Source organism: Setaria italica, chromosome II, assembly GCF_000263155.2.
Source record: "Setaria italica strain Yugu1 chromosome II, Setaria_italica_v2.0, whole genome shotgun sequence".
Taxonomy (NCBI): Eukaryota; Viridiplantae; Streptophyta; class Magnoliopsida; order Poales; family Poaceae; genus Setaria; species Setaria italica.
In genome coordinates this window covers 41,334,754-41,349,028 of record NC_028451.1, presented here as the reverse complement: position 1 = coordinate 41,349,028, position 14,275 = coordinate 41,334,754, and the positions used below count along the sequence as shown (strand labels likewise).

The 14,275-nt window shown below is 41.6% G+C and overlaps 1 protein-coding gene and 1 pseudogene across 1 annotated transcript in view; both read left to right on the top strand.

The window, feature by feature from the left end:
- The first annotated feature begins 2,441 nt into the window (after nucleotides 1-2,441).
- On the top strand, nucleotides 2,442-5,086 carry LOC101780487 (annotated as a pseudogene).
- Nucleotides 5,087-7,383: 2,297 nt separating this feature from the next.
- Nucleotides 7,384-14,275, top strand: part of LOC101769683 (serine/threonine-protein kinase svkA) — an 8,326-nt gene continuing 1,434 nt past the window's right edge. The window contains exons 1-17 of the mRNA XM_004957749.4: nucleotides 7,384-7,683; nucleotides 8,931-8,987; nucleotides 9,522-9,549; nucleotides 9,662-9,784; nucleotides 9,949-10,060; nucleotides 11,337-11,374; nucleotides 11,481-11,534; nucleotides 11,976-12,044; nucleotides 12,127-12,243; nucleotides 12,351-12,419; nucleotides 12,674-12,753; nucleotides 12,839-12,967; nucleotides 13,039-13,300; nucleotides 13,372-13,452; nucleotides 13,542-13,706; nucleotides 13,791-13,915; nucleotides 14,016-14,142. Of these exons, the coding sequence (XP_004957806.1) occupies nucleotides 7,589-7,683; nucleotides 8,931-8,987; nucleotides 9,522-9,549; nucleotides 9,662-9,784; nucleotides 9,949-10,060; nucleotides 11,337-11,374; nucleotides 11,481-11,534; nucleotides 11,976-12,044; nucleotides 12,127-12,243; nucleotides 12,351-12,419; nucleotides 12,674-12,753; nucleotides 12,839-12,967; nucleotides 13,039-13,300; nucleotides 13,372-13,452; nucleotides 13,542-13,706; nucleotides 13,791-13,915; nucleotides 14,016-14,142 (1,731 nt within the window). The 5' untranslated portion in view covers nucleotides 7,384-7,588. The remainder of the gene's footprint in view (nucleotides 7,684-8,930; nucleotides 8,988-9,521; nucleotides 9,550-9,661; nucleotides 9,785-9,948; nucleotides 10,061-11,336; nucleotides 11,375-11,480; nucleotides 11,535-11,975; nucleotides 12,045-12,126; nucleotides 12,244-12,350; nucleotides 12,420-12,673; nucleotides 12,754-12,838; nucleotides 12,968-13,038; nucleotides 13,301-13,371; nucleotides 13,453-13,541; nucleotides 13,707-13,790; nucleotides 13,916-14,015; nucleotides 14,143-14,275) is intronic.

Below are 14,275 nucleotides of genomic sequence, written 5' to 3'. Positions count from 1 at the left end.
GTCCTAAATACTCTTACACTTGTATTCCACACATTTGACAAATTTTTCTGAATTTCAAATTTGAAATTCCAATTTCGGTCAAAATTTGGCCGAATTTGACCTTTTTGCCATTTTTTCTTCTTCTTTTTTTTTTTGGATTTCCTTCTGAATTTTTTTCATGATTACTATATTATTTCAAATGGCATTTATTACACTCCCCTCCCTCGATCCGCCACCCCTCTCTCAGATTAGAGGTATAGTGGTGATCGCCTGTCGAAGCGCAAGGGCTTACTAGTCGAAGTTAGAGAAAAAGTAGTGGGTACATCCACCCGTCTTTCGGATCCACACCTCTTCACTTCGAATATGTCTTCTCCTTCTGAGCGACAAGGTATATCTTTCTCACATCCTCCTCCCCTTCCCCCTCCTGCCCCCTCCCTCCACCCCTCTCTCAGATTGGAGGTATAGTGGTGACCGCCCATAGGAGTGCAAGGGCTTACTAGTCGAAGTTAGAGAAAAAGTAGCGGGTTAGTGTTAGGATTTGTATTAGATTACTAGAATATATGAGAATAAGTGGGAATGGAGAGAGATAGTTAGGCATGTTAAATGATAACACGGTGAACTGAGACATGCCACCAGTTAGACCTTGTTTAGATACCAATGGATTAAAGTGGAATTGGAGGATCGGAGAGTAGTTTAGTTCAATCCCCTTCATTTCCTTCCAATTATCTTCTATACGAACAAGTTATTAGGTGGACCACTACAACGAAGGACTACTAGTTATCAAGGCGAGTAGCCGATTTGCTGGTGAGAGCAACCGTTTTCGTTAGTGTAGACGGTGAAGGCAGATGTGGGCAGCGCCGCGGAACGTGATAATGTCCTTGTTGGCCACGGGCGATACTTCGGGGCAGCGCGCGAGCATTCCATTGAGGTTAGGCTCACCCTTCAGTCTTCCAGATTCTGATCGGTCATTTACTCCTCTTACCATTACCATATACTCTCGCCAGAGTTGGTAGCACCATGCCACCATCAAAGGGTTTCGCCGCTGATATGAGGGGACGACGGCACGTTCCGCCATGCGGCGATCTTGGCCGATAGCGCAAGTGCAGCGACTGCGAGGAGGCCGTTCGTCGCCCAATGCCCACTGCTCTTCGCATGGTGGCGCTCATCTCCTCCGGCGATCCAGCCTTCGGCATGCCCCCCACACGGCACACCCCCTGGCCCCTTCCCCCTCTCCCAAGGTCGTTGATGCGGGCAGTACCAGTACCCGCAGTCTCCTTTCTTTGATCGTGGTGATCTGGCTGGATCACGCGTGCATTTGAGACGGCAGCTTCTTCATTTAGGTTATTTGTTCTCTTTCTCTTTTCATATGTCATTTCAACGAATCTTTGTTCCTGATGGTGTCAGCTAGGGAGTTTCCTGCCCTCATCTTCCGATCCCTTGCCCCTTATACCCACACCAAAAAAAAAAGAAAAAACACATTATCTTTCCAGATATATGCCATGGTGGTTCGTCTTTGAGAGACGATAAGTCATCCTTTATCAGCAAAACTCATGTTTGTTAAATGCATTTATCTGAAACTTTGTTTATCCACTAGTACGTAACAGAGGCGGTGGTCTTAAATCTGTTTCATGCTGCTACATGGAGAATTATTGTGATGTTATTCTGATAGGAATCGTTCCAAACTTCAGAACATAGTTGCATATGTGTGTACATGCGCATGATAGGCTAGGTGCACAATGTATGGTGGATCTGGGTTGCTGGGTGTGTGATTGCCACGGTGCAAGACAGACAAAGATAGAGGGATTTGTTCTGACCACTTGTGCTATTGGAGGCTTGGAGCCTACAGTTTGATGTGGATTCATCAGGTCCTTCTGTGCCTTGTCGTCACTCGTCAGGGCTTTCAGCTGGAGTATCACTTTTACATGCCATGTAACCGTGCTCGCGTAGTGAATAACCATTTTTCTTGCTGCATAATTTGAAGGTTATTTAAAATACTCGTTCTGTATTTTTTTTCTCTTTTTCTATCTGCATTCCAATATTTGGTTTTGACAACTGTAATGAGTCTGAAAGAGAACCAACGATAGCCTGAACTCAACCCTCCATAAGACCATAACAGGTTCGTGTTATCTTGAACTGCACCAGAAATCAACGAGTCATTATTTACGAAGTTATTTCAGCTTCTGTGTCAGCTATTTTTGCATTTCCTTGACGGGAATAGAATCTGGACAACATGATCTGTGGTTCATAGTGGTTCATAACAGTGTCATAATTCCAGTGTTATATATTATTTGAGGTTTGCAACTTTGCATTGTACATGATTTGAGAAACCTGTGATTGAGTCATGAGTCTTCTATAATTTTTTGTGTGTTGATTCAAATTTTGCTTGCCTCCTTTGACTCTTACTATGTGATGCAACCTGCTGATTTAAATGTTTATTGTGATTTATCTTTATGCAGAACTAGATGGAGTTTGCAGAGGCATTAGAAGCAGACAAAAGTTGCAATGGGGTAATTGCTATCAGCAGCAAATTGATACCAGTTTGCTGAACTTTGCTTTTGTTTTGTATGTATATTTTTTGCTAAAATCATGAAATGTGACGCTCAATCACACAGAGAAAACATGGATTACTGGTATCTCAGACGACAAAGAAAATCAAGGAATGGAAGCTGAATGAACGGCAGCAATTGTTAGTTGATGTCAGCGGGCTTGGCAACCTCATACATGCGGCAGGTCTGGTCATTGATCGATCTTTGCTTCTGCCATTCTGCGAGATGTGGAGCAAACAAACCAATACAGCACGGTTTCATGACTTTGAAATGGCTCCATCACTAAGGGACACAGCCTACATATTGGGGATTCCAGTGTTGGGCCATGTAGTGACAACAGGAACTGTGGTCAACAAGTCAGTCAGAGATCTTTGTTTCGAATACTTGGGTCGAATCCCTGATCTCAAGGACTGCAGGAGCGGTCTTTTGAAGCTCTCTTGGCTGTTCTCTGAGTTTGGCCAGCTCTCGGAGCATCCTACTGATGATGAAATAATGTATAGCACCAGAGAGCGTATCTCTTGTGCCTGATAGGATCAACTTTGTTTCCAGAAAGAGAGAAGGACTATGTATCTCCGAAGTACTTGCCACTGTTGTCGGACTTTGAGAATATACAGGAATATGCATGGGGGGCTGCTGCTCTTGCTCATCTATACAAGTCTCTCTCCCTTTTGGTGATGCCTTCCTCAACAAAAAAGCTATCTGGCAGGGCGACTTTGCTCATGGTATGTTATCATTATGTATCGACCAATATCACTTCAGTTTCAAAAAACGGGGGAAGTTCTTTCAGTTATATGGAACTCTCCATATCCTTTTCCTTTACTGAAGAAATTCGCAGGGTTGGAATTTGGAGAAGAATGGAAAGCATTGATATAGATCAAAAGGGTTTAGATACACATGTACAGAAAGTTGGGAATACCCCGGCAGCAAAATGAAAAGTAGGACTCAATATTAAACTATTAATACTTCCCATACACATGGCATTTTATTTTAAGAACCGTTTCACTGGCAAAATTTTGTTAGGAAATGCCTAAAATTTGGCAAAATTTTGTTAGGAAATGCCTAAAATTGTTGAAATTGTTCGACAAAAACTGTTTCTACAGGGAAATACAATCATTAGGATGGCATGACTGGTGAAAGATCGTGCTTTTGTTTTGTACTCATTTTGCATCAAGTGTTCACAGTTCCTACTCTACTGTTCCACCATAAAATGCTGTAATGTATTTTGCGTCTGTGTGAACACTGTGAAGGGGTGGATTTATGAGCATATTCCAGTGGTGCGTCCTGTAATGGAGGATGCTCCAGCACCCATTTTCCCAGGAGTGCGCAGGTGGATTGGGAGCACGACAGCTAAACCAACAAAGGATGTTTCTATACAAAAAAAATTTCAGCTCACTTCAGGTTTCTGACGTGAGTGTACCTTCTGAATATTCATATTTTATAGTTTACTTTTACATAGCCATTTGATCATATGAATCTTGAATGATATCATGCCAGGTCAACTGGGAACCTTACAAGGACATGGACCCTGCATCCATTCCCAAGATCTGTACTGCACCGGATACCATTTGCTTCTCCAGAACATGGCTAATCAGCTTTAACATAAGGGAGATATATGTCCCAGATCGGTATGCTCGCCAGTTCGGGCAAGAGCAGCATCTGCTCAATGGTGTCCCTTGGTTCCGACGCCATACCTGGAGTAAAATGGTGGACTGGAGCCTCAAGTATGCTTCAGATATCAAACATTTCCAACAACTGACCAATACGACTCATTGTGATCATACAACAATTCCCGCCACTCATAGTGCAGCAGAGGTTTTGGCTCCAGCAGCCACAGCACAACCATCTCTTGGTCTCAGTTTGATGACTATGGTAACCTCTAGTTCATAAATAGTAATGCACACGAGGGTCAGCCTTACAGATCATTTTAGAGTGACATTGCCATTTCATTTGCAGGTGGAAGGCATCAAGAAAGAATTCCCTATCGTTGAACGCTTTTTCATGCAGCAGTCACTCCCAGACGAGGTAGCTAGGGCCCTTTCTCGGATCCATGAACTCGTCAAGTATTCCCACCCAAAAGAAGTCGATGCTGCTCGAAGAGAAGGGTCTTCGGAACCTCATGAACAGGCTGCACTAGACCCTCCTGCCAAACTGGCACACAAAGAAGCAGCAACAGAAGTGCTGCATGATCCAGAGACTGAAGCAGCCCCAGTCACTGCACCTGATGCTGCGACGCAGAATGGTGACTTGACCAGCAACCCTATGGTGGAGTGCGCTTGCATGCGGAGGAATAAGAAGGTGGCAGTGCGGGAAGGGCGCGTGGAAAGCATGGTGGAAGAGCAGGATGCCGACGAGAGAGGCAGCAAGGAACGGAAGAGGCAGCGGCGGCTTGTGGAGGGAGGCGGCAAGCTGCTCCGGAGGAGCAACAGGCACTGAGTTCAGGTCAAGAGGTTCAAGCACTGGTACGGGAAGGGGTCACGCGTCTGACCCAATCGAGCTGTGATCATCTTTCACCTTGCCTAAACCTGATATGATTGTAACTGTAAGGTTGTGTGATTTTTAGTTCTGCTGTACTTGCTTGCCTGGAATTTCATCTGTTTGTACTGTGGTTTACTGCACTGGTACTCGTAAGGTTGCAGATCAGCTTTAGTTCCCCTGTTCGCTGTCTTCGAATATTTTCTGAACGATCTTCACAAACCCCTCCCAAAAATTAAGTTTCTCCATTTTTTCCCCTCCCTTTACACACAAGTCATGCCCTGATGGGGCGATGCAGAACGGCGGCTCGCGCGATGAACATTTCCTTGGCACTCGGACATCCAAGGGCTGAGGACGCACAGGAAGGGAGCGAGGACGGCGGGGTAGAGCATCGCGCTGACGAGGAGGCCGCAGTGAACATGAGAGTTCCAGGCGCGTTTACTTGTTAGCTGTTACGTTAATTTGCAGCAGTACCCGATGCAGATGCCTGCTAGCGCTATAGATGGATGGATCACATCTCCTAGTATTTGCACTATTCACGTCCTGTTTATGCAACATCCTCACACAGCCTTGATGCTATAGGACCGTACGTACGTACGTACGTACGTACTGTGCGCTATTTGTTCATCAAAGCAACAACTAATGGCAGCTCACTCTTCACTGTCACGCTTGCTGCAGACAGGCGAGAACATGGATCGCTATCAATCTTCACCACGCAAAGCACAGTAGCCGAAATAAATTGGCCAAATTAATGCAAGCATGTTTCTTAGATACTCCCTCCGTTTTCAAATTGTAAGTCATTCCAAGAATCTTGGAGAGTCCAAGTATCTCAAGTTTGACCAAATTTATATGATAATATAATAACATTTATGATGTCAACTAAGTATCATTAGATTCTTTATCAATTATATTTTCATAGTATATCTATTTGATATCATAAATCTTTATATTTTTCTCTATAATTTTGGTCAAACTTAAGATGCTTTGACTCTCCAAGATTCTTGAAATAACTTACAATTTGGGACGGAGGGAGTACGATGTCTGGTTTGAGGGATCATGTTAGACGGTGAGGCCTACGGTACCACTACTTTGATGGATTAACACTCATCACATTATCCATCGTTTTGGAATAAGTATATATATGCATGTGCCAAGAACGAGGCGGCAATGATCAGCACGTTTAACTAAGCATTTGCTTAGGATCGGATAATGGATAGTAGAGGACAGCCCATCAACATTTGTATGTTCAATGAACTTATCTCCAAATATTTAGAGAAAACAGGCCTAAGCAAAGACGATAATGACATTTCTTAACCAAAGCAATGCCTCGTTTTATCACATGATATTGATTTCCTTGAGCAACTAACAATTTTACCTAAGAGGTGGGGTTAGGTATCATCGTAATCTTTAAGACTCTAGCAATACACAGTGTTGTTATAATCCACAAATAAAGTCACATAACATCCTTTATTAAAAAAAAAAGTCACATAACATGTACCAGCTGGTAGGACTGAAGTCGCGGTCATTATTAGTTGCAAAAGCATAAATACATTTAGTTGGTTGTGCACACTTTACTTCAATAAAAAGGGAATATTTTGGAGTGGCAAAGGAACCGTTCTTATAGCACCACTGACTGATAGCTGTGATGATGATCGATAGCCTAACGAATAAAGATCACATATGATTTTTCCTCCCTCCGTTCCAAATTGTAGATAATTTGGAACGGAAGGAGTAATTTTTTGGAAGAATTTTTTCCACAATAACATTCAACATCATTAGTCACTCAACTTCTGTTCGATGACCATGTCCTCAATTTCAAGATTTCAAGGTTATTAGTCACTCAAATTCTAGGTACTAAGGGGGTGTTTGGATACGACGTACTAAACTTTAGGAGGATCACATCGGATGTTTGGACACTAATTAGGAGGACTAAACATAAGCTAATTATAAAACTAACTGCAGAACCCCTATACTAATTCACGAGACGAATCTATTAAGCCTAATTAATCCATCATTAGCAAATGGTTACTGTAGTACCACATTGTCAAATCATGAACTAATTAGGCTTAATAGATTCGTCTCGCGAATTAGACTCTATCTGTACAATTAGTTTTGTAATTAGACTATATTTAATACTCCTAATTAGTATCTAAACATTCGATGTGACATGTATTTAGGAGTAGGTTGCCGCCTAAGATGACCTAATCCCTCGTTTTTACGTGATTACGTGCGTACGAGGAATATAATAAAAAGTAATATTACATTAATAGTTCAGTCGTTTCTCAAAACAAGCATCCATCCATTCCTCTGCAGCGTCTATCGCCTCTCTGACCTCCCGGCCCCACCTTCCAGCCCCACCATCTGCAGCCTGCCCTCCCGGACGAACAGACGCAAACCAGGCACCAACGCCAAATCTCGCGACCTGTCGAAATGGGCGAAACCGGAGGCAGCGAGTAGCGCGAGACGAACGCCGCCCACGAATCCAAACCCTAGCGCCAGGAGGAAGACGGCGAGCGAACCCAGCACCGGTCCCGGCCCTCCAAAACCCTATCCCGGCGGCCGCCGCTGCCGGATCTCGGGGGTAGCGAGGGATGTCGGACTCGGCGTCGATGGCGGCCGCCATCGAGGCGCGGTTCAGCAGCCGCGACCTCATCGGCCGCGGCTCCTTCGGCGACGTCTACAAAGGGTACGGATGATGCCTCCCACTCCCTACCCCCAAATTTTCCTTCCAGCCTCTTATTACCTCGCGCGGATTTTCCGAGCTGATGCGCGGCGGGCGGTGGCGGCGCTCGATTGAGCCTTCAGTTTTGCTTCGGGTCGAGCGGCATTGCGGATTTGGGTATCGGGGCTCGAGGTGGGGCTGGGTCCAGCGGGGAATTCGTGCGTCGAGTTCTGGGAATTAGCTGATCGAGTGGCCTGCTGAGTGGCGTTTGTGATGTTATACACCTGCCTGTTCGTCGCAGTTCGGTGGCATTGGTGGTTTCATGGGATCTGGGGTGAAATGATGCGGTTTGAGTGCTGGGTGAGGGAGTTTGGTTGAACAGACGGTGCTAATCGGGTTGGTATAGTGGTGAACTGATATGAGCTTGCATGGCATGGCAGCTTTAATTGGGTGGTTCTAGATTAGATGGCAGCTTTGCTTCTAAAAAACCAACACACAGGTGGCACCTAGTGAGTAATGGCCCATTAGGCAGGATAGGCAGCAACTTTGGAGCTCGGCAGGAGCGTGGCGACTAGCGCCTAAGTGCTGCCCAGGCAGCTACGTAGCTGACCTTTGAAATATTGATCACAGGTTATCCGACTTGTTTTCTATATATTAGTTAGCTATCGTTATGTGTGAAATGTTGTTCATGTGAGGACTGAGGAATATGCTTGCTGCTTGCTCAAATGATTGAAGGCGTAATTGTTTTGTTCACTTATAAGATAAGCACTTTATGGTGTGAGACACTTAAGTGAGGGATAGGCTGTTACTGGCTGATTTTCCTCAAAACTTAAAAGAAAAGATGGCGAGCTTCATGTGTTCTCGAAAATAAAGGGCTTGCATGTTGCATGGGGAAACTGGTTCAGAATTTGTTTGTAACTCACTGCTAGGCAACTTCCATATGCTGTTTTCTCTATACTTAAAGTCTTACCTTTGAGTAAAAAATAGTTAGCATGTGAAATGAAAATTCTGCCATGTGCTTGTATCGTTCGTCAATAAATGTATAATGCACATCGAAGTTGGCATGCTATTTGCATGAAGAATGACATAATGTTTGCCTTATTTCTTCATCAACTTTAAAAGCTATTGAATATTTTCTCTCATAATATCAGTAGGCATATGGTTCACATAAACTTGCCCATGAATTATACTTCTATTCTTTCTCTTGTCTCACTTTTATGTTGAATTTCAACCCTTACTCAATATTATTTTGTGTTAATTCTTTTTTGTAGGTTTGACAAGGAACTGAATAAGGAGGTTGCTATAAAAGTCATTGATCTGGAAGAAGCGTGAGTATCTAACATCAATTTTACTTTGACTTCCTTATCAACATATTAATTATTAGTTTCACTCCACCTGTATTATTTCCCTCTGTTTTCCACAACAATGCTTATTTGTTTTGGATATAAAAAGAATGATTGTAATGGAATACCTTAACTTGTGTTCTACACATTTTTTTTAAAAAAAATTTGGAGAAGGTTTGCTTTTCTGTGAATGGATGCCCATGTCTACCCGCATTTCCACCCCCTCTTTTTTTTTATTGCCACTCCATCTAATTAATGTCAGAAACTGTCATATAACTATATCATCACCACATTTTCTTGGAAAGAAACTCCTTAGCATGAAAGTAATCTGTGTATGTAATGTAGAAAAATTACTAGGCCGCGTGCTTCATTCCACATCTGTAACTAAATTTTCCTTGAAGAAATGCATAAGTAATTGGCACATCTTCTCATTCTAGTTTCTTTGTTTTTTCTGGTTTCTTCTCTTCACCAAGCGTTTATTCCAATTTATTAATTTCGTTTTCAACCAATTTTATGCAGTGAGGATGACATTGAAGACATACAAAAGGTTGTAGTTCACCTTGTGCTCTATATTGGATACTAGGTTATCATAGGATTAACTTAACATGTTGCTGATATGGAAAATTCTTTTTCCTAAAAGGCTTTATTTCCTATTGCAGGAGATATCTGTTTTGTCACAATGCCGGTGCCCTTATATAACTGATTATTACGGCTCTTATCTTCACCAGACTAAGCTATGGATAGTGATGGAATACATGGCTGGTGGTTCTGTGGCCGACCTTGTATGTTTTGTATATCCTTTCTCGATCCAGCACAATGCTTAATACAAATATACAATGCAAATAGAAGTGAAGTTAGTGTGCCATTCTATTGTCATTTGTCAAGCATCATTATAAGCTATACTTGGTTGATAATTTGGTGTTGTTCTGGCTCATTTCTGTGACAGCTTCAAGCCGGCCCTCCTCTGGATGAAATGTCTATTGCATGCATTCTGAGGGACTTGTTACATGCAATTGAATATCTGCATTCTGAAGGAAAAATTCACCGTGATATTAAAGGTCTTCTCCCCCCTTTCCCTTTTCTTACCTGGATGTTTCTCTTGAATACCTGCAACTATTTGGAACAACTACCAACCAATAGCAATAGACCTCTCCAAGCCACATCAATCTTATGAGGATGTAAACTGGAATGAGTCTTCCATCAAGCTGTGTTTACTTTAGGTGGTAATGGACAATATTTCCAGATTGATTTACCTCATTGACTAGTGTATTTGATATATCTTGATAAATCTTTTCCAGTTGGTCTAGTAATCTCTTTGCTAGTTAGGTATACGTCATTGTCATGGAAGTAAATGTATGTATCTGGAGGATACACGGTCATTCGATTTAGTTGCAGCTGCAGAGACTGAAGTGGTCTATTGCATCTTCAGTAACTGAGTGTCTGACTGTCTGCCAACCAGAAGAAACTAAAACCAATGGACAGGAAGCTTTTTTTTTTATAAGGATGGTGTTCCTATATTCTATAAGAACTGATAGTCTCAAGGACGGACATTGTCTTTCCTGTGGAACATGTTTCCAAGGAAAACATCAAAGGTAGCTTGTTAACGATTTCTTAGGATCACTCTTTGATAACAAAATATTGTTCTGGAAACCTATCCACTCCATTCAAACTACCATAATTAAGTAGTGGCTCCATTCTCACCCTGGGATGTCTAGAACATATAATAGTGCATGTCAAGTTAGATGACAATGGATTTGTTGATAGAAAAAGTTAATTGACCTTTTATTAATTGTTCCATTTAAATTCCTTGCTTGTATGAAAAAAATGGATCTTATTTGTTACTTAATTTAAATTTAGTTGGGTTAAGATGCTGAACCGTGGGTGAAGAATCATTACCGCTGTTGTAGCATGAGGCTGGATAGATTCGAGAATTTAGAGGTGCTGGTGGATGCGGAGCGAGATCAAAACCAATATCAAGCCACCCTATTTGCAAATCTAAAGGGTACATGTTTAGTGGACAGCTGGTGATACCCTTCCACATGTATAGTGGTGTGGAGGATTAGGTCAAATAGATCTACCTTAAAAGTTATGTTTGGAAAGGATATAAGGTTAGCATGCAATCCTATGGTTGCCAATCCAAACCATCTAGTCAGCGCGACATGTAAGGATTCATTATATTTTATACTGTCAAGCATAGAACTGGTTGCATAAATAGAGATGATCATGTTGTTGCACAAGGGCTAATTAATCGATATGTTGTTGTTAATTCTGCGTTTTCTTGTAATGCCAAGTATGATGCAAATTGCAAATGATAATTTTTTTGATATTTTGCAGCGGCAAATATCCTCCTCACTGAAAGTGGAGATGTGAAGGTTTAAATTTTCTAAGACTTGTGGAAGATTCTACATTTAGGAATCTTATTCATTGTGACATCTAGCCTATAATATATATTCTGATGTTACCATGTTTATTCCATAGGTTGCAGACTTTGGGGTTTCTGCACAGCTGACTAAAACAATGTCTAGGAGAAAGGTACCATTTTAACCATCCTTCTATTATGTCAAGTTGCTCAATGTTTCTATGTATGCATCAGGAAACTTTTAAACCCTCGACTATAGCTCAAATTGACTGGCCTAAATTATCAATTTTACATTTCTACTCATTAATGAAATCCTTGGAGTAAAAGTATAATAGAATCAAACCGCCTTGTTACTTATTGTAGGTAAATTGATTAGCTACCTTTTCTAGATGACTATACTGTCAGTCTCTATTGAAAACAAAACTTCTGGTGTTTTCCATGTGTGTCCTGTGCTGCTAGACATTCATATATGATCCTGTTTTGCTCAAATGGAGCATGTTGTTAGCGTAGTATCTTTTAATCATTACATCTCTCAAATGGCGCGTGTGTTTTGCTATTTACATAGATTAAAGAGTGAACCTTTGTACTGTTGCTAACGAGTTTGAACTGTTCAGACATTCGTTGGAACTCCCTTTTGGATGGCACCGGAGGTTATTCAAAATTCTGAAGGGTACAATGAAAAGGTAATTGTGCATTGGTTAAACAGTTATATTCCTATCTAGCACTTTACTAGCAATGGCAGAAGGTAATTATGTCTCGATGCAGGCGGATATCTGGTCTTTAGGTATTACTGCTATTGAAATGGCAAAAGGTGAACCCCCTTTGGCAGATATTCATCCCATGAGAGTTCTTTTCATGATACCTCGTGAAAATCCTCCACAGGTCATTTGCTTAATTTTCAGCAATTGTTACCGAGTTTGTTGTAACTTACCAAAAGCATCGCTATGCGTTTCAATGCAAGAGGATAAATGATATTTGTTAATATGCAGCTTGATGAGCATTTCTCAAAACCAATGAAAGAGTTTGTGTCACTATGTTTGAGGAAGAATCCAGCAGAGGTAAAAAACCTTTTTCTGTATTTCTAACTGTGCCATGAGTCATTTCTCTGCACCGTTATGTACCTAATTTGCATATATGTCATGCCATTTTAGTTGCTTATACTGTAATTTAGATAAATTTCCTGGGGGCAGGTGGCATGGTCTCTTATTTGGCAATACTTAATGTGGTAGTTTCATATGTAGGCTGGAATGACATTGCAATTTTATATTCTTCATCGCTTGTGTTTAATGTTCTCTTTGTCACTTTCTCACAGAGACCTAGTGCCAAGGAACTTCTTAAGCATCGGTTCATAAAAAATGCCCGAAAGACTCCAAAGCTTCTTGAGAGAATAAGGTTTAATGGCTACACTGTTTTAACTTACAATTAAATTGTATCAATGTTCATCTCATTCACGTTGTGATATTACTGGTATGGGCAGAGAGCGGCCAAAATTTGCAGCAAAACACATGGATGCCACACAAAATGGCCAAACACATGTTGAAGAAGATGATGTTGGTACAGGTACTATCAAGGTTGATAGGGCAAAAGATGCAGCTCCACCTTTGAGGTAGATTTAAGAAAACAGCAAGTAAACTTTGTTGCTGTGTTCGCATGCCTGATTCCTTTTTCCTACTGTAGTCAAGGAACAGTCAGGAAAGCTACAGGCTGGGATTTGCCTGATAGATCAGAGGGCACAGGAACTGTCCGAGTTGTTTCAAGGCCCCCTCAGGCTGCCTCCACCAAGGATAGTAGATTTGATACGCCTCAAAGTCCAATTACACCAAGACGTACAGCTGATCGAGAAAATCAGTGGAGGACATCATATACTGGGTCTGAAGAATCTCTCTCTCAGAGAGATACACAGAATGAACGTGGGAGACTACAAAGCTCAACTGATGATGTGAGATTTTGATCTGTGGCATGCAACTTGGTTAAATTTTGATGATTTTACTAACTATAATTCGTTGCCAGAATGACCAGTCTGTAAGTGGGTCAGGAACTGTTGTGCTACGGTCTCCGAGAGCATCCGAAGCTAGGAACCACAGTTCTAAGGTAACTTAAAAAAGGTCGTCTTTAGATTTTTAAAATTAAGAGGCCTACTGTCCAGTGAGCAGCAGCAACTGATACACCTTACTTGTTAGCCTCCCAGCAGATTCTCCTCATATGAAGACATGTCTTCCAGTGGTACAGTTGTTCGGATTCAAAGTGAAGACCCAGAAACTCCAAGATCTTCAAGGTCAAGGCTGGGGATCCAAGAAAAGGCATCAAGCTCTTCACTTGAGGATAGTGCTATTAACCTTGCAGAGGTGACGCATGTGAACAATTTTGTTTCCTATTTTCTGTTTGTGGTTATTGATACATGCATAGTAGTTAATGCATGGTACATACAGGCAAAGGCTGCTCTGCAGGCTGGGTTAAGAAAGGGAAATGCTCGAGAAAGGCCTGTTGTCAACAGGTATGAAAAGGAATCACATGAGCATAGATCTTCTGGAGTAAATAGTCAAGAGCTCCAAAGGTACTTCGAGTTTACTTTTATCTGTGTTTTAACTTCAAAGATAGAAACATTGTGCCTCATTATTTAAGTGTTATTTTACAAAATTATGTTCTTATCACAGTGAGGGTGTCGACATGCAAAAAGGTCACAAATCACGGCAGTTACCTGATGGACAATCAGCTTCTCGAGCTTCTAGTTCTGTAGCTTCACCTGCAATCTCATCATTGATAATCCCTTCTTTGAAAGAGGTAATGTGTTTGGCATGCTCCCTCATTCTTTCTTACTCCCTCCATCCCAAATTACTATTCATTTTGGCTTTTCTAGATACATAACTTTTGCTATGTATCTAGATATAATATATATCTAGGTAGAAAAGTAAAA